Below are 20502 nucleotides of genomic sequence, written 5' to 3'. Positions count from 1 at the left end.
ACGCGCCAGTACGCAGGCCTAGATTTAAGGCTTCAAGGTTAGCGTGATGGGAGATTCCATAGCGACGATTGCGATTTCAACATAAATAAAAAGGGCAGAAAATATATCCCACCGTCATATCTCTTGCCGGTGGCTGTATGAATAGTCGCTGGGACAACATGAAGTCTGGGCGAGAAAGTAGGTTGTAAATCGTCGCCACTTCATCTGTTTTTCTAATATCTCGTAATTGTTTAAAGTTTGTCTTGCAATTGCGCCACTGCCCTTGGGGAACAGCAGCATGTTGAATTTTTGTTTGTATTTTGATTTGGCTGTCGTGTTAAACTACTAAATGTTTTTTTTTTCTAATTTCAGTGATAATTCCACTCGTACAACCGGAACTGAACCGGAACGAAATAATTTCGCCTGAACCAGAACCGTAACCGAACCGGTATTTTTTTCGGTTGGACACACTGATATATATATATATATATATATATATATAGAGAGAGAGAGAGAGAGAGAGAATGAACATAGTGTTGCGGGGGAAATTTACATATCTAGTACTAATTTATCGCTAGTGCCTGCGACACGTGAGATAGGCGTGCGCAGTGGCACCTCTGCCTGGCACGCTATGTGGTGTGACCGATCCGGAGAGGTACTCCATAAGCAGCACCTAACCGAGGGACACACACAAAAATACAACAAGAGAAAATGACCTGGCAGTTCATGCAGGCTGGGCATTTATCAAACATGGTGTGTATACACGCCACCGTTTGTTTATGCCTATGCGTTCGGCCTTGGAACTGCTATCAGCCACGTAGCACACGCAGCAGTGCTTTCGCGTGCACAGGACGGAAAGTAGTTAAATGTGGCAACATACGTGTCTTTTTTTCCCTAGAATAAAGAGAGAAAAAAAAAAACCGGAGTGCGAAGTAGCTGGAGAGTATTTTATAGCAAAATTGCTGCAGGGAAGGCGCATCAGAGTGCCGTCGATGGCATTGCAAGAAAAAGAAGTCAGATTCGTTGGATGGTCGCATCTCTCGTCAACTCGCCGCTCGTGGGCGTGGCTGTGGGAAGTTGACATTGAGGGTGGGATCATTTCAAGTAAACTTAGCTTGCAGATGGTTCCTGTCCGCTTCTCCGAAGGTGTAGCCGAACTACTGTGTGAATATGGGTCGCGGTTGCCTAAGGAGAATCAAAAATCCATGGCTCGGGTATTCATATGGGGGCGGATTACTGAGCGAAGCTGTTTCATTTCATTGAGTTGCGCGCGTCCACTTAACAAAAAGGCCGAGGACACCCCAGCACTTATAGGTTGCGAATGCGGAGGCAATCACCAGTTGAACGCCTGAGTCTGTATAGTTTAATCCGCCTGGCGTATTAAACGCGCAGTAGCCGTCGCGTGTACGTGTGCGCCTTTCGAACCTAGCTTCGGTCAAAATTGCGGCGCCGAAGCAACTAGATCATAAACCTAGAGCGCCGCAAAACCGTGTGCGGCCGTGTGAAAAGGCCGCTTTTAGCTTCCCGCACACGCGCTGCGCCGTCGCCTTCTTGATTTGAGTGGCGTGTAATTCACGCCTCATTTCTTCATTGTCATCCTCCAGCGTGGCATTTGCGACAACACGTTGTTGCGTTTCATATGCAGAGGATGGCTTGACGAATTCCGACAGAGTTTTCTTGGCGAGGGAGGAGAGGGGGAGGCGTTGAGATGGAGGAGGCGCCGGTCCCTTGGTGTTGGTATTTTGACGTCGCTTCACCCCAGTCGGTTTTATGGAAGCTGCCCCGTTGTGTGCTCAACAACTCTCTATTCTATTCTATTCTATTCTATTCTATTCTATTCTATTCTATTCTATTATCAAGCCACGACGATCACTAACGCCCAGTACATTGCCCCTCATCCCTCCCTCTCCTCATGGTAGAGGGGAAGGACGTCCGACAGCGTGTGCCTTCAACTAAAGCGAGGTTTGTCGATATTGGAATGATATGAGAAACAATTTGTTTTTCATGCAGTGAATTAATTTTGAGCTATGATGGCTGTAGTGGGATAAACACATTATCGCCTCTTCTTCTTAAAGAATCGCGGCCCTAATTTCGACCTTCGTTTTTTTTTTTTTTCTTTTTCAGCTATGGAAGTTGCAGGTTCCCTGTCGAGGCTTCAAAGCCGAAACCAGCCTCACCGCCACGTGCCCGGCCTTGCCGCCGTTTACCCTCGAACTCTCAAAGTAAGTGGCAGTTCTGAGTTACCCTTGAGTGTAAGACTGTAAGATTGTTTCACAGTAAGGACCTCTCATTTGCCTTGCCATGGTGGTGAAAGAAACAGAAGACTCCAAGGAAGAGAACTTAACCGCACAGTAATTAATTAAACAGTCACAATGACGACCATTCCAAAGCAATTCCCGGAACAGTTGATCCGGCTTACGTGCTTTGAGGGCAAAAGCTGCACGTACTATTGTGGCAAGTACTGCTTATAGTATATACGCCTTTCGTAGACACATTAGCCACGATATTTGCAGCTTGTTCCATCTCAATGCACCTTATTCCAGATCAACCCTTCTGAATCCACCTAATTACATCTTAATCGATCCCAATATCATCATAATTAATCTTAATCCGCCTTAATAATCCATGCTATTAATCACTCTTTAATTAGTCTATACTAATTCGCCGTAACGCACGTATATATTTCTTAATCCACCTTAATAAATCTTAACCCCTCACTAGCCGTTACTAACAATCGTTAATCAACCGTAAAATAACTTTGGTAGCCATTAATCACCACCTCTATACAGGCGGCAGGCTTTGGTTGGCTTCTGGCCATCCTCGAGTTTTTGTACCGGTTGTGCCGACGCCGGGGTCATTCAAGGTCACCTCGATTGAGACATACAAAACTTTCGTCTTAATAGCCCCTATGTAAATGAGTTAGAAAAAAAAAACGATTACGTAAGTGGCCCTTTTCCTCCGGCGATTTCTCTACATTTAACCCACGATGTTGCTCAGCTAAAGATTGCTTACTACACCTACTTTGATTGGTGATCTCCGGCCAGAAGGTACACCGACGCTGAAAAAGTCAGCGAGGTAGGTGCCCGGCGACTTGCTGCTTCTAGCTGTCGCCCAATGGTCTACTGCACCCATAGAGTAGCGCTGGTCGCGTCGCTCGCCAAAACCGCTTCATGTGGGTACCGCTTTACGGAAGAAGGAACGAACGGACAAGGACTTCAAATTGCAACGACGCGATAACTAAATTAGTTCTAAATTTATGATAGCGCATATACTCATTTAAAGCGGCAGTGAATCTGAAATCGTTCAATTTAGCATCCCATACTATGATGTTGTCAGCATTTTTGCGACCAATCCTTAAACGACATCGAGGGTTATCACCACGAATATTTCTTAGAACGCTCTGTATAAGCCTTGTATACGTCGCCGCGTAAGGACATTCTACATCACTAGTGGGGACGACGCCCAAGGCCGTAGTCGCAGATGGGGAATAGCGAGAAAGTACGCCACGGCGGAGAATGTCAGAGAAGCTCGAAATGCCGCTGGTTGTAACCGACGTCGGGAGGAAGCAGCTGTGGATGAAGCTGCAATGGCGGCCCGACGATGGCAATATGAAAGTTCAACAGAAAGTTGAACAGCTGATTAACAGAAGTTACAACTAGGCTTCTCTATTCATACTATAATATGTTCTAAGTAACCCCAGTAATTTGTAGTTAGATAACGGCGCGCGGTTTTTTTAGCACCAACTGCGTGATACTCCTTGCCGCAGGTTTTTTTGCTCCATCCGGCACATGATGCTTTCGCATTAAATACACACACTCCCTCATTTTTCTCTATGAGAATGAACGCTTTAGGCACGTGTTCAGTGAAGATTCACGATGTGAGAGAGATTGGGAGAGAGACGAGGGAAGACACGTACATCTACGACAAACGATTAAGTGCATATGTTTTCCGAAGTTCCCGAAACGATTTTGGTTGCAGCCGCGCGCCACAAAAAGAAAGAACGATTACCGAAAAAAGGAAAGCCTTTCAGCCTAAACTAAAAATAAAGTCACGTAGAAAATGGCTCGCAGTGATAAGTTGTGATCGATACCACCACACGCGTGTTATTTACACTCTCAGGAACGTTGAAAGCGTTTGCCAGCACATTGCGAATACTAAGGTCCAACCATTATGGTAATGTCCCTCGGCGTGACAACTATTTTTTTGTTGCGCTACTTCGTAGAGCCCTTGCGAAACAAAAGTTTTGGTACCCCGCAAGGACGTGCTTTATGTCCTCTTTTCTTCCTTTTCCGAAGTAGCGCGATTTTTTTTTCCAACTGCGGGGAAACGTGGTTATTAGTGCTTTTCGACGGAAAATGATTTTGCACGCCACTTTATGAAGCAGACAGCCGGAGAAAAAAAATCGAACTTCGGGAGCTTACGCCCAGAACTACAGGGAAAAACAAAAGGCACAAGAGTACAGCGATGTACGCAAAAAAACGATTGGCAGGCCGGGTCCCACTTACACAGATAGCTGTCCAGCACTAGCGGTATATAGATAAATGTGCGTAATAATGATGCACGTCCCCGTTGGAGGGATTCGGCTAATTCGACCGCACAGACGGGGAAGTTAACGTCTACTCGCCCTCTCGTACGTCAGCGACGGCCCGCCCCCCAACCCAGTGGCTCCCAGACAGCGGCGTTCATCGGTTGAACGGATCGGCGGTACGCGCACGCGCACCAAGGCGGTACAGGAAAATGGCCTCCACACAGCCCCAGTGCAGACTGATTGTGGGCTCGTTACTTCAACGCGGGCATCATCATCACCCTTACGGGGCATCCTCACACTTGCTACATCAGTTGTCAGCTAACGTCACTTTTTCGGGAACGTTTCCGTAAAGAAGCCATTGAGATAAAATACAAGGTCGGTTCATCAAAAGTACTGCTTTGTGCCAATAACAGTAATACCAATTTCATCGCAAACTTCAAACAAATAATCCAGATACTGAGGCAAACAGATCAAGCAGTGGTAAAACACCGGCCGCTTTCCGGCGATTTCTCTCTAACGTCAGTGAATCTTCCCTGTGCAATGGACGGTCGCCTACCTTAGCGGCCGCCAAGAAATATAAGTAGCAACTATTTGAATGTAGCGGATATAACCAGTATGGTCGTGGATCACCCGCTGATGTTTTTTTTAATGGTAAACCTTTATATGCGTATTCAACAATTCAACAATTAAACCCGTCTGTCCTCAGCCTGTAACACTTGATTTGTGACACTTTCGCCGCTTACGATCCCGCTAATGTTAAGAGCAGTCGGCTATCATTTGTTAATGCATTTTACGTTACTCCTGAAGAAATGTTTTTTATCATGAAGTTTATGCAAATCAGTGAGGACTACTTCAGGGTGATCCATGTACAGCGTTTCATAGGAATACATGGGTTTCATCGAGGTATTTAATTAAATGGCCCAGATAGAAAGAGAGAGAGAGAGAGAGAGATAGAGAGAGAGAGAGAGAGAGAGAGAGAGAGAGAGAGAGAGAGAGAGAGAGAGAGAGAGAGAGAGAGAGAGAGAGAGAGAGAGAGAGAGCGTTTTCTGAACTTTGGAAGTAGGAGTGGATCCTTCCAGGAAGCCGTGTGCGACCGCGCCGTGGTCCTCGGGTTACCAGGAGTATTTGGTCCTCTAGGCTGTCACCGGTCACCACTGTATTTCCCAGAGGTGGCAGGTCGGGTTTTTTCCCACAGTTCAGAATGATGTGGTGGAGAATGCCTAATTGTCCGCGGAGTTTACATGCCTATATGCTTTGATGTACAACATCTTGATGTAGCCTCTGAAAAAAATCGTCCCTGTATATGCTCACTTCGCTGCAAATGTCGTCAAAAGACGATATTCTTCCGCCTCCTCTGCACGTCAATGCCTCTCTTCTCTGCCCCTCCCACCTATCACGCTCTCCCCCTCCCTTTCGCTCCTCCCACCGTAAATGCGGATGAGGTTTGCTGAAGTAAATTCAATTTTCCCGCTTTCCCCTGCTCCCGCCATCTACTGGAAACATTTGTTACTGTTGAACCTGGAGCACTGAACCTGGAGGTACAGGCTAGCGCGAGATCATTTTTGGGTTTTGGTTAAAATATTTTTTTTTTCAGCGCGTATTTTTATTTTATATCGCAAATACGGAGCCGCCATGCATATATAATTAAAATAACACTCCGAGGACCAGTTGTGCATCGATGTATTGCCTCAAATATGCCTAATGTTTTCCTTTGCTGAACAGTGCTGACAAGCATAAAACTTGTTTAGAGATGTAGCAGTTCAGAAACGTTTTGCCTACATAAACCTTTGGTTGCATTCATGCATACATATCTGCTTACCTTTGGACCGGAAGGCTAAATCGACAGACAAACAGACAGACAGACAGACAGACAGACAGACAGACAGACAGACAGACAGACAGACAGACAGACAGACAGACAGACTATAGTCTTTCAAAACTATCTTGCAAATCAATAGTGCAAAATGGTGAAGCCGTCTTTAAAAAAGCTCCGTGTGTATCTTTTTATATATAGAACCTCACAAGGGTATTAATAAAAGGCTCTTGGGCCATCACACTTTTATTTCAGATTTTGTATATTACAACTAAAAAGAACTAGCAGTGGCTTAGCTCGGCTATGTCACGATTACGTAGAGTGAGCTGAGGTTCATCTGGCTATTCTTAGCTTTCCTGGTTGTCTAGCATTAGCTTGATTATCATGTCTACTGCTGCTTCGATGACACACAGACGGTACACACCTTATGTGACACATGTATATTTATCAAGCGGCTCCGGTGCAGCGTCACCAATCGCCCCAGAGTTAAGCTGGTTCCACAGGCGCACGCCGGTGTTGCCGCGACTCACGAGCCATCGGTTCCACACCCAGCCACCCCTCACATGATCACCAAGTGGACCGGGCCGCCACGTGCGGAACGGAGGTCGGAGAAGACGCTGGGCGCGTGTGAGAGACGCCGGGAAGCGAGCAACGTTCTGTGCACCGTGTGACGTCGCTGTTCCTCGCGCATGCGCAGCACGGCTCTCCAGTAGCCACGCGAAACTGCTCAACCTTGGGCAGTGTAGCCCACGCTACAAAAACATCTTTTCAGCACTTAATTGGTGTACGGCGGTTAAGTCACCATTAGAGGGGCTCTGTAGGCGTACAGCAGTTTTATGGAGTTGTTTAAAAGAGGCCTTTAAGCCATCACACTTTAAATCACCGTCCTTATAATTTCCACGAAGAAATGTTTATCGGGCAAGGCGTTTGTGTGCAGTAGTGAATAGTGTAGCCGACATTAAATGCGCACAGCCTGCAGCGTTTGGTTGGGATGCATGGGATCTTACGGAGATATTTAAAAAAAGGATCCAAGGCCTTCGTACCCAGTATCAGACGCCTGGAAAAATGTCTTCGCATCTGTGCATTTGCGTGCAGTGGTAAGCCGACATTTAATGAGTCGGTGTAAAACGGAGAGGCTTACGTATTTATGCGGCAATTACCGCTTGAGAACTTTTGATATTTTTTTTTTCACGTAATTTTAGCTAGGACTGACTTCCACACAGGTTACTTCCTGTACACAATAGCTGGTTTCCTATTCCCGAGCGTAGCTTCAATTGTCCTTCATTCCATGGCTGGTTGGGCTGATCTAAGTTTCCATCTTAGGAGTCTCCAAGTTGCTACCCCGAAACAGGTTGTCACACATATTCTCCCCTATCACTAAATTTCATTCGCAAATCTCAGATATTATTTATTTACTTGTAGCTCTGACATCTCCCAATCAAGCTTTCTAAATGCGCCCTCAAGACAGTTCGTAAATAATTCCGGAGAGATTGTGCTCCTTGCTTATCTCATCTCACGAACGGATAGGCGTGTATGCCCTCCAGGAGCGTTACGCAAGTTTCTTCTACTATAAGTTCTCCCAATGCTTCTATTGCCGCGTTGGTGTCCACTTAATCAAAGGTATTCTCCTAGCCTATACATGCCATCGTGTAAAGGAGTTATTATAGCCTACGAATTTACCCCTACCTGGCTGATGGGAACCTCACTACAAACGTGGAAGAACTTCCTCAGAATGGTAACTCCTGCGATGGCCGTGGAAAGTTTCCCCGTCTTAATAAGCCTTGATAACAAGCAGTAATCACTGCAATTACACGCGGGCACGTATAGAGTAGTTATACATTTGCTTCATGTGTAGCCCTTCAGCGATAAAAGCTTTTCTAGTTTCCGACTCTTCCCAAACACTGAACATCGCAGTCATTTAATTTTTCTTCTCTCCCACGCCATCTTTCCCCTTTTTCAAGTTAACGCTCGACGTGATTGCGTTCGCGCGCGCGCGACAATGCGGTGTCGTCGCTTCTTGCACGCTTGACGCACCTTTGCAAGTGGCGGGCATCCCCTCTGTTACCGCGCCTGGTCGAGAGCTCCCCGTTTGCCCACCAAAGCATGCCGACGTGATGGGAAAAGTGCGCCGAAGAGGTATAACCAAAATACGAAAGAAATAGTGTGCGGGGGCAAAAAAGCGGAACGAATGACAACACGCGCACAGCACGCTAGCCGGGGAGAAAAAGTAAAGAGACTGGGGGACGATAGGAGGGAACGCGAAACCAGCAGCAGCAAGAGCGCGAAAAGCAACGGGCACAAAGCAAAGCCTTGGACATGTGACGTATTGCCATGCGGTCGGACACTCCCCCGTGCCTTTGGGAAAGAGGCTTCCAGGGGGTGAGAAGGTGTACGGAAAGGATTAGGCGGAAAAGTGCGCGATGGGAGGGGGGACACGTTTAACGATTTTGGCTTCGAGTACGCTTCGCCTACCGGTAGATAGACGTGGCGGTCACTGTGTCAGCTACCGTTCGGACCGCGCGGCGAGTTACCTAGCGGTGCAACTCTCCGCCGCGCCATCTGACGGCATCTGCTGACTCGACGCACGCCCGGGCGAGCAGGCGGTCGCACCGTGTGCGGTCCGCGCAGCCCGTCAAACGCGAGCGGTGCGACAGATTTGAGAACTTGGAAGCGGTGTCCCGATCCGTGCGGGAACGAACATGACTTGCGAAGTGATTGCTCGCGCACGCTGCTGTCGCTGCGCGGGCGTTTTGAACAAGGTGAGTTGGACACCTCTTATAGACGGCGAGACGCGTGCGTTTGCAAGCAGCTGATGTCCCGTCATACTTTGCGGCCGCCTAGATAGCCTGATCACGATGTGAGAGGGGAAAAGCACGGTAGGCTGACACTGTCGAGCCTTGTTTGAGAGTTGAATGAAATGCTAGCGCGGGAACCAAATTGGCAATGAACAGCAAAATGCAGGTTCAACTAAAATGTATATGGGTCACCGGAAAGTGATTCTTAATTACTGAATCGTAAGAAACATGCATTTATTTGATTTTGAGTGGTGTTCTAATAAACGTGTGGTTATATACTAAAATTTCCTTCGCTTGCGAGAAGACGTCCACTACATTCAATAAACAACAGTCGGCAGCTGTTTTAGGTCGAGACAGTGGTTGCCGTTTCATATATATTCTTGTTCACGCCTGACAACATAAGGAAAATTCCTTTTGTCTTCGAGTACACCCATTGAGCTAACGCGGTGATTTGGACCAGTTGATGTATAGTAAAAAAAACTTCAAAACAGCGCCTAATAAGCGGGACAAGGCCGCCTCTTGTCGTTCCTTGTCCCCTTTATTACCGCTGTGTTGAATTCCGGGAGTATACCTAGCCCGTTTATGATTTAAATTGACAGCTCAGACGAAGAAGTCGTTCTTACCACGATCGCCCCGAAATTGATACCTCTCTGGCGATGGTAGTGCCAGCTACGGGCGGGGCACGAGAGCGATAGCAAAGCTGCCTGATTGTACGTCTTGGAATGCACTAACGTGGCTATCTGGGCGTGTTGGTTTAAAATGATTAGGAGAAGACAGCGCGGTGTACACACGGACACAGGGGAGAGTACTTGACACACACGAGCGCTTCTCCTAATTAAGTACGTATTGGGATGCAACCGAAACTGTTGCTGTTTATAAACACGTTTAACGGATGCCACGACTTCGCAAAGAGAGCCGACGGAAATCGCAGCGAATGTAGGCACCACCCTGCTTGGGTGAATTTACCGGGCGGCTCGAGAAATTGTAAGGCGAGGCGTTAGGCCTAAAAATGTAAGATGTTTAGTTGTAATCATCTGACGTCTTAAAGATGCAAGATCACTTAAAATGTTACGTGCCCGCGTGCTCCCCTCAGTGTCATATCCTCTTACAGATGGCCTGTAGGGGTACCTGAATAAAAAATAAAAATATAAAAATGAAATATTGCCTTACAATGACTCCGAACACACCTAGTCTGATGAAAACAGGTCCCACTCCGGTATATTGTGCAGTTCAGCAGATCAGCAGTTGCAGTTGCGCTGTGTTAAAGGTCCGGTAGTCATATTAAAAAAAAAAAAAAAGAAAACTCGCGCGAAAATTCTGCGGAATATTGTCGTTGGGCTTCGCATTAAATTCTGCCCGGATGAAGTATTTTGGTGGAACAAGTGCCAGAATTTCTGTTCCGCCTAGGAAAGAGAAAGTGCCTGAAATAGCTACCCACCCCGTCCAACGAAAACCTGACAGACCATTCCGAAATGTTTACTTTTTGGGAGGGCAACTGCTTGATTTTATTCCTCTTTAAAGGGACCTTTAAACACTTTTTACAAGCGCCTTTACTCTTTCCTTGGCGTCTGGAACCACCGCGAAAGCTATAGTTATCGCTAGCACGGAGCGGTACTTCGTGGTTTGCTCGTCGCACGATACGTCTTCCATTTATGCTTTGTTTTTGTGGCTTTTTTTAACGCAGTGTCTAGAGTTACGTCTGACGTAACCCAAAATCGAAAACTAAAGTTACGTCCGACGGAACCTTAAACCAGTTATGTCCGACGTAACTCAAAGTTGAAATATAAAGTTACGACTGACGGAAGTTTAAACCAGCCTCCAGAGTTACGTCCGACGGAACCCAGAATTTAAAGCTAAAGTTACGTCCGGCGGAGCTTTAAGACAGTGTCCTTCTGTTACGCCCGGCTTAACCTGTAATTGTTACGTACGTAAGTGAAAATTAAAGACAGGTACGTCGGACGTTCGCTGACCTCGAAAATCTTACGGTACGCCGGAATAATGTCCCTTCTCCGATGGAAAGACTTTACGCCGGACGTACCCGATGCCCAGAGGCTAATGAAAGGCACGGCCGACTTAGCCGGTGGATGACTGTACAGGCCCGTCGGATGCGCCCGCAGGTGTATCCTGAGGTTGTGCTGTGTGGTTCCCTCTGGAAATGCAAATCCGGTGCCACGGATGAAGAGCCTCCCGTGTGATCTCGTGCGATTTAGATCGGACGAGAAAACCGCTGGGATATAGGTCGCTCGAGTATTCGTCTTGTTAAGCCTCTGTTCAAGACGATATGCGGTCTGGCTTAGTGGCGACAAGGTACCACCTTGTCCTCGTGAACAGAAGTCCTAGGTTCGAATCCCCCAACCCCAGAACTTATTTTTTTTTGAGACAATGACCATTGATATGCATTTCTACATCATGTTTAGAAGATGAACAACAGTGGTACTTATTGCGCTGCTTTCATTAGACGAAGCACTGCAACGATCACTCGATTTTTGGAAGCTGATGAGGAGCGGTACCATTTAGCTTACGGTCCGCACATCGTAAAAAGAAACCGGATTTAAATTTCGGGAACTAGGACAGGCTCACCATGAACTCGTTACGAAAGAGGAACAAAAGTTACATTTGTTACAGTGCACACAGAGTGAATGCTTCACAGTTGTGGGTTGTCGATGAAACACAGTTTCGGCTGGTCAAGGAAGGACAGACTTGACTAAAGCAACACAGACATAGATCACAAGCTGCAGATGGGGCCTCTTTTTTTCGCACCACGTGCGGGGGAAATCTTACGAGTGGCGGCTGGCACCTACGAAGGTTCATCTTATAAAAATAATATAAAAATGCATAGCAATGGTCATCGTATCAAAAGAAAAGAAAAGGAAACCAGGGGGATTCGACCCTAGGACTTGTGTTCACGAGCGCGAGGCGGTTCCTTGCCGCCACGAAGCCAGGCGGGATCGCACCAACAGACGCCCAACAAGACGAAATATCGAGCGACCAGGGCAACCACATAGCACAACCTCAGGATACACCTGTAGGCATGTCGGACAGGCCTGCACTGTCAGTCCACCGCACCTAGCCTCTAGGCAACGAGTATGTTCGACGTAAAGTCCCGTCAACGGATGAGGGACTTTATGTTGAGATTTTCGGGGTCGGCGTACGTCCGACGTATCTTTAACCGCTGGGGTCGAGATACGTCCGGCGTACCTTTAATTTTCATTTCGGTCGGACGTAACTTCAATATCATTTACAGCTTAAGCCGGACGTAACTCTAGACACTGGCTTAAAGTTCCGTCGGACGTAACTTGATATAGTTTTTGATTTTGGGTTACGTCGGACGTAACTCTAGACACTGCGTTTTTTTAAGTTGCCATCGAAAAGCGTTCATTGCTGCAACTGAAGGAAAACCGGCCAACAGCCGCAACAAGACCTTAGTGACGTAATTCGAGCCGCTGAAGAACGTCAAGACCGGCAAAAAGATAAAAATTTCTTGAGTGAGTTTTCAAGTTATCTGATGCGTACAGAGCAGTAATTTTTGGCTGAGGTACTTTGCGACCCCCTAATCTATGTTCTGGGTGTGTTGGGTGACTAAGTTCTGCAAGCATTTAGGATTTCAAAAAAGTTGAAAAAGTGTTGCAGGGTCACTTTAAGAACGACACACCATCAAAAATTTCGACAAAACCGCAGTGCGAAAAAATAGCACAAATGCCTTAGTTGGAATTTACGGATTTATGCGTATGCTGCTCTGTTATACACCGAGTGCACTTAAAATCGGCTTCTATACAACAAACACCTGCATTGCTGGGAGGAGATATCTCCAGGAGCCATATAGCTGACCTGATATCAAAGTAGCAAGACCGTGGGCCCCTTTATTAAATACCCAAATAATACCCCATGTTCCTGTAAAAAAGCTATCCATCAAGCCGCTTTGAAGTCAGCTTCTGCGCTATACGCAGGTGCACAGCTCAGGAGACATCTTTAGGGGGCAATAGAGGCGATATATAAATATGCGAAGAACGTACCGCCCGCTTTTTAGCAATAGCATTTTTTAATGCGTCAAAGGTGTGAAAAAATAAGCGTTACAAAAGTGCAGACGCGTTCCCTAGTTGAGTCCACATATAAAAAAAGTGATTCGCATCTCAAAAAAGTTATTGAATTACAAGGGTTGTTACTCATTAGGTGAAGTAATTGAAGCGTTACAAACTTGCAGTAAAATTCCATAGATTGCAAGTAATCCGTTGCTGGTAACGCGCTGGGTACAAGTCTGACTGTCCCACATGCATTTCTTCTGTGCAGAGAAGCAGCTGCGGTGATAGAACCTGAGGAGGCGGCGTTGTCCAACCATGTCCTGACCAAGGGACACCCGAGTCGAACCCAAGACCTCGACCACAGGCGACGGCGGCCGCCATGGTTCGCCACCGACGCCTGTTGCTGCTCCTGACCCTCGGGGCAGCGCTGTTTCTGGCCGTCATTCAGCTAGCGCCCGACCTGAGGCTGCCCACAGTCCGGGCGCCTTCGTCGTCTTCGGCCAACTCATTGATCACGCACGTGAACACAATTGAGACGGTTCGGACAGGCCGCGAACCGAAAGGTGAGCACGTATACGTTAGTAAGAGGACACTCTGAAGCGAAGCTGTGGGTATTACAGTTTACACTCGTTATAACGAAGTTGTGAGGACCGCAAACTGACTTCGTTATAAGCGGTAGTTCGTTAAAAGCGGGGATGACTTACTCTACCTCCACTGAGCTTGGCACAGTGAAAAAGTTCTAACACAGCGAGAATTCGAACAAGGCGATTTCCGCGTAATGGGGGTTCGCTGCGTTGTTTCTGGCTCTATTGTGCTTCTGCGGCCCCCTGCGCCGCCATTAACCGTAAGTGTTCACCCATATATTTCATTTCCAAGCTTAGTTACGGGATACATCTTTAGGTGCAGCGTCAAGAGTTTCCGTGGTGACGTTACAGAGGTTTGCAGGCGCGGTTTCATGCTATCCTTCTTACCTTCAAAACTTTTATTTTTCGCCTTGTAGGCACGTTGCGTTGATGTTTGCCGCACAAGCAGCAGCGCCATTTTCCATAACCTTGTCTTTGACGGCGCCATTTTTATTGTGAAAGATGTCATGCTCATAACGACCCCTGTTCGTAAGAATATTTTTACGTAAGCGTCACCGCACTACTGACAGAGATACTATAACAGTCATTATTACCATAGAGTTTCATACTAATAATACCAGAGGGAAATATGGCGCCACTGCTCAGGGGAGCCGCGCTTCAGCGAGCGTTCCGTCATGCATCGGGTAGGCACGTTCCACTTGTTCTTGGCATGGCTCAAGAACAGGCTGAAATGTTGGCTCGGGCTGCATATAAGCAACAATGTTACTGTAAAAGACTATTCAAATTTGTTTTGTTATCATAAAATGGAAGCTTCAAAACGATTTATATGTCGGGGATTATTTTGAAGCTTCATGCGCGATGGACAAGAAAAACAATGCTATACTTTTTTGTTGATTTTGGATTCGAGACAAAAAAAGAAGCCATATGGCTAGCTAAGCCAAGTAGGCGAGGAACGTAGCTAGTTGCAATGGCGCCGCCCACGGCGGCCCACGATGGCAGTACCAGATTTTCCTCTAGTATATATTAGTGTGAAGCTCTATGAGGATTACCACGAGTGCAGCCAGGGGCGTCCACACTTTGAAGGCACTTGTTGATGTCTTAAGTAAAATCCAGGACGAACGAACAGTTTAATCGGCGTAAGTGACAGGGCGCCAGTCGCTGATATTGTAGCCGACAATGAAGTTGTAGGTAATGAAAAAAGGCAAGGATGAATCGATGGATTCATCGCGGTTGCCTTTCTTTGAGCCTCGTCTCAGTGTCAGCCCCGTAGACGTCTGGTACGGCACGCTGCCGGCAGTGGGTGATAACGGGTAGAGAAATCACCACTTTGTCGATGTCCTATAGCGTGCGTTACAGGCAACCGTATTACGAAAAGTGCTGCGCTCGCAGCGGCCTCTGCCTGGTAAAGGGTGCCTATAAACGTTTTCCACTCCAAGATCACCTAGTTTAAAGTTAATGCCCGCCTGCCGTTTGTTCACACACCGTTTTCTCCAGGTAAACGCGCTGGATTTCCGCGAATTTTTGATGTGTGGACCGGACCAGTGTGTGCCGTCATAAAAGACGTCACTAAAGCGGCAGAGAGAGTGATGCGCAGAGAGAGAGAAACTATGGAAGCGCTCTTCTCGTAAAAAAATACGAATAAATTGGCTGGAAGACACCAACCAATCTCTGAGGATAGCAGAGTATCTCTTCAGCGAGTCGCAGACTATCAGGAATGGCTGTAGCGCATTGCAGACGTACCACGTATGCTGCGTCCATGTATGCTCCGTAATGTGCGAGGAATCAGGGAGCCTAAATGAGGGAACTTATGGCGGTTTCAGGCTATGGGACGATACTTCGAGGCGTGGAAAACGAATGATAGTACGAAATTGTGCCTAAAAGGTAAAAATAATAAAGGGAGAGAGGGAAACAAAGCGTGATTAAATGAATTTTCTGCAAGAGTGAACTGGTCGTTTCACGTCCCGCCTTGCCGGGGTACGCTGGAATTCGCTGGGATGCGCTGGATTTTAGATCTATCATTAGCTGTGCATACGTTCGCTCCACACCTCATGTGGTACCGAATAAGAAGATGGGACGATCGACTGTATCGTGATGAAACATTAACTCGCTTCCTATACCACCGTTTCAGTACCGGAATGTAATGTTCAGAAACAGAAGCTTCTACACAAGAATTTAGAATTATTTTCTCTTACATACCATGAATTATCTGAGATCTGTAAAATAAACTGGATATAAATTAGTGAGACTGTTTACATAGCCACTCAAACTCGTACTGTGGAATTTCATTCCGCGACTGTAACCCCAGCTGCCAGTCGGCTTGAACGTGTAATTACTCAAACTTTACGTCCCTGACCTGAATGTTGACTTCAAATCCCCGTCACACACTGCGCTCTGTGCCTGCTGCTGAGTAAGACAAAAAAAAATACAACAGCAGTGCCACAGTTAGCACAGTGAGGGCCTGTGCACGCATGGCCATAACATGTCACTGTTTTGATGTCACTGATTCCGAAACGGTCACTGTCACGCTGGCATACCTCGGCAAAGTTGGCGCGGCTCACTCAAACTAACTCGCAAATTTATTTTAGAATCACCACTCACTCAAACTCAGACTCACTGCTGAGCAGCACGTCTGCGCTCACTCAAACTCAAACTCAAGCTGGGAACTCACTCGGGCTCAAAACTCAAAATGAACTCGGAACTCAAATGGTCTCAAAACTCAAAATGTACTCAGAAATCAAAATGTACTCGAAACTCAAAATGTACTCAAACACAAATTGTACTCAGAACTCAAAATGTACTCAAAGCTCAAAATGTTCTCGAAGCTCAAAATGTAATCAGAGCTCAAAATGTGCTCAAACTCAAAATGGACTCCGAACTCAAAATGGACTCAAAACCTAAAATGAACTCGGATCTCAGGATGGGCTCAGAACTCACTCGGTCTCAGGCGTACTCAAACTCAGCCGGGCTCAAACTCACTCGGGCTCACTCGGCTCAAACTCACTCAAGCTCAAACTCACCATGCCACACTGGCCTCGCGCTCACTCACGCGTGAGTTTGAGTCCAAATGAGTCTGAGTGACTGGACTCATGGGCGAGTCCGCCGACCTCTGCACGCTGGCGGCCGTATCGCACGAGTACTTGTGCTACGTTCGCGTTGATCTAACTTCGTGCATACGACACAAGTGATTTCAGCACGATCGATTAATCTATCTAATGCAAGTTCTGCCACGTACACTAACGGTAATAAGAAAATAGTGACATTAACACAACGGTTCTATAAGATAATGGCGATACCAGGTATATGATCACGTGCGACGATGCGAGTCAGAATGAGGTGATAATAATGCTTCAGTCTAGCACGAGAGTTATAGTTCAGAGCTCCGGTGATTTAACGTTATCCGTTTATACGAAGCTGTAGTGGTTTTGACGGCAGATAACAAATAAAGTGTGGACACTAATAAATGAAGACAAATTTCAACATTTCGTAAAGGAATCGACAAGTAATGGCACGGCTAATTTGCAAAATCATAAAGCACCATCACAACAGTTCATAAATTTTCCTTATGGCCTAATTATTTTGTAATTATGAAGAGAAACCTAGAAATTCTGTGTCCAAGCTAATTTTAAACAAGTGTCCCGCAAAGCAGACGAGTATAAGAAAGCGACGGGACAGCGCTGTCCTGCATTTTTCCCCCGTTTGCTCTGCGGTATGGCTTTTCATAAATATAAACCAACTAGCCCAGCCAGGTCTTCGACACCAGGTTAAGGTATACGATATGGTTCTCGCTTGAAGCATAGCTGAGTGTATGGGAAAATTTTACGCAACCTTGCAACACGTACGTGAGTTCATACTCTGTTGATAACTGGCACTTTCGATCTTTGATAGCCCAAGTTAGAGAATTAATTCATCAATTGCACAAAGAAATAGTGTTCTACGTCCAGAAAAAAAGGAAACTTTTTCTTGACGGTTTCTGTAAATGGCGCGAATCCGGTGAATGTTCTTAGTTTCATTTTTTGTCTACGCAGCAACAAAATCTCCCGGGGGCAACGCCCAGGAGTTCAAGGGTCAGCAGGCTGTCAAAGATATCACGGCGACGAAGAAAGTGTCCTCTCGAGTCACGCCCGCGAACGTCCGGCGTCCTGGCGTCGTCACTTCCACGTCAATATCCGTAGTGCGAGAACCCGCGCAGTTCCGACATTTCGTGATCCACCAAAAGGCCGCCGTCAGACAGCCGCCCGTGAACCGGTTCAAGCCGCTCCTTCTCTCAAGAATGCTCAAGTTCTTCGACCGAACCTTGACGCACTACCCAGTCGTTCCACCGGAAAAAATCCAACGAGTCATCGTCGTGACCTACTTCCGGGCCGGGTCAACTTTCGTCGGCGACATCCTCTCCTCGACCCCGCGCACCTTCTACCACTTCGAACCTCTGCACATGTTCAGCAAGGACGCACGACTCGACGGCGCTGCAGCGGCGAACGCCTCGGGTCTCATCGGCCACCTTCTGCGCTGCGACTTCGAGAGGGTCCAGCACTACGTTCGCTGGGCTTCGAACCAGAAGTTTCTCTTCAAGCGAAACCACTTTCTCTGGGCCCTCTGCGGAGGTCAGCATCCGGTGTGCTTCAAGCCCGACTACGTGTCCAAGGTCTGTTCCCGAGCTCCGGCGCAGGTCATGAAGGTCACGCGCCTTCACATGTCTCAGGTGCGTGACTGGCTGGTCGATAACCCCGACATCGCGGGATCGGTGAAGGTCCTGCACCTCGTGCGTGACCCTCGAGGCATCCTAGCTTCGAGGAGGCTCCTGGACTGGTGCAACGAGTCCAAGAGCTGCGCCCACCAGGACACCTTGTGCTCCGAGCTGCGCGCCGACTTGGATTCCTTCGAAGAGCTCAAGGCGATGTTCCCGAATAGCACGTACCGTGTTCGGTACGAAGACGTGTCCCTCGATCCCAAGAAAGAAGCGGCGAAACTCTTTCGCGCGCTCGGGCTCAACTACACGGTCTACGTGACGAACTTTCTCAAGACCCACACGAAGGCTCGCAGGGCCGACACCTTGGATCCGTACTCGACGAGGAGAAACTCGTCCACCGTCGCGTTTCAGTGGAGGACAAAGCTGAGTTACGAGGACATTGGCGACATCCAGCGGTCTTGCTCCGACGTGCTACTCCGCCTAGGTTACAAGACTGTGACCAGTGAGAATGAGCTTGAGGGGGACGTGCCCATAGCGCCGGAGCCGCATCTTATACCAGTCGGCGTACGAACTACACTAAGGATATCACAAGGACGTGCAAGGTAGCAAATGTGAAGCAGTAGACGATGAATAGTGAGTTCCACGCGGCAGCCATACTTCAGTACCAAACCCTTGCAGTGCCACGCTCGCCGAGTACCGTCGCGTGGAAGGGAAGGTCAAGAGATCATCAAGCTGCAACTCCAACTGGTACTGGCGGCACTTGGTGCTAGCTGTGAAGTGAAAAATAAACAATGCGAAATAGTGATCTCTCGCCGCACAAGTGTAGTTTGCTTAACGTGTCTGGACACGCTTTTCAACGAAGCTACGAGCTAAGTGCCTTTCCAGCTGCCAACAACTGGAATAGCCCATGAGTATGGTGAAAGTCAGCCTGGAGGACTTCCTCAGTAAACTTACGAACAATGGGACAGCGTTTGCACGAAGATGGTATAATCATGAAGAACTTAGCAGCAACGTGATGTGTGAGTGAGGCATGCATGGAAGTGACCGTGTTGTGCCAACCTGATGCAATGGCACACTGGGTAGATGTAGTGCTGCTGCTTAAAAGGCGCTGGATTCGATTCCTTTGCGCACAGACTGCATTTCTGTTGTAGGTGATAAAGAAAACAGCGCCGGAGGTATGAGATTTCGGTGCACGTTAAAGAACCCTGGTTGCTCTAAACCGAACCGCCGCTTTCAATTAAGGAATGCCGCAATGTTTGGGTTGTGCTTAGCGCGATAAACAACGAATTTCACTTGTTGCCTTGTAGGACTAGGCGCCTGTAATGAGTGCATTAACGTTCCACAAACCCTGGCCGTATGCTTATACTCTGTTCGAGAGGAACGCCATTCTAGGTTGCAGGAATGTTACGAGATGCCAAAAATAAATGGCTTGTCGAAACCGAGTACGTTTTAGTGCAAAAGAAAGCCGGACATTCGCCTGTAAATTTAGACGCAGTGGTGCTCAGATGTATAAGATCACAGGAAGATGGCTAACTACAACTTCGAATAATAAAAGAGTTTAGGAATCCATTTCTTTCTCCTTACATTTTATATTTAGCAAGACTTCTAAAAGAACGTGTCCCGGTAAATGAACTAGTCACCTTTCCTGGAAGAGACCCGCAGTGAAAGTGGTCCGTTTGAATGGTTTATGTCTGTTTGGTGAACCGCTACCTTTCCTGCTAATGTGCTGCGTAATCAGCTGCTTCAAAGCAGCCGATTGTGGAGATTTCGTGAATAAACAAAACCAACACATCTCGCCCCATCTTAACAAAACCACTAGCTGTCTACATTGGTGTCATACGAACAAATATATGCGTACTTTCGCCCCAAAAAATGTTGGCTTATGAGGCAACCTTGAAACATGGGTTGTGTGATTAGTCTTACTTGGCCCCCAACTTAGCGCATCCTACAGCCAGTCCGTTCAGATGACCCTTAGCAAACATTTTTGTGAACGAATAATACAAGACTGCCGGAAAGAAGCTCTCCGAAAATCACATTATACTATTCAACCGGAATCGTTTAACGGTCATTGGTGAATCAACAGCACTCCATACCCGT

General features: G+C 47.2%; 1 protein-coding gene across 2 annotated transcripts in view; it reads left to right on the top strand.

Annotated features, from left to right (window-relative positions):
• LOC144159124 (carbohydrate sulfotransferase 1-like) overlaps window positions 1-20217 on the top strand; it is a 56771-nt gene extending 36554 nt beyond the window's left edge. Inside the window, exons 2-4 of one of the 2 annotated variants that reach the window (XM_077690419.1) lie at window positions 2104-2201; window positions 13403-13697; window positions 17744-20217. In XM_077690419.1, the coding sequence (XP_077546545.1) occupies window positions 13514-13697; window positions 17744-19011 (1452 nt within the window). In that variant the 5' untranslated portion in view covers window positions 2104-2201; window positions 13403-13513 and the 3' untranslated portion in view covers window positions 19012-20217. Of the gene's footprint in view, window positions 1-2103; window positions 2202-8914; window positions 9080-13402; window positions 13698-17743 lie in introns of those variants that run through there. The other variant, XM_077690420.1, reaches the window with a different exon arrangement.
• The last annotated feature ends 285 nt before the right edge of the window (window positions 20218-20502 follow it).

This window comes from Haemaphysalis longicornis, unplaced genomic scaffold, assembly GCF_048455015.1.
Source record: "Haemaphysalis longicornis isolate Haplotype H1 unplaced genomic scaffold, Haemaphysalis longicornis Haplotype H1 scaffold_10, whole genome shotgun sequence".
In the NCBI taxonomy this organism is placed as follows: Eukaryota; Metazoa; Arthropoda; class Arachnida; order Ixodida; family Ixodidae; genus Haemaphysalis; species Haemaphysalis longicornis.
Note: the sequence above shows the minus strand (reverse complement) of the source record. Positions and strands in the feature narration are given on the sequence as shown.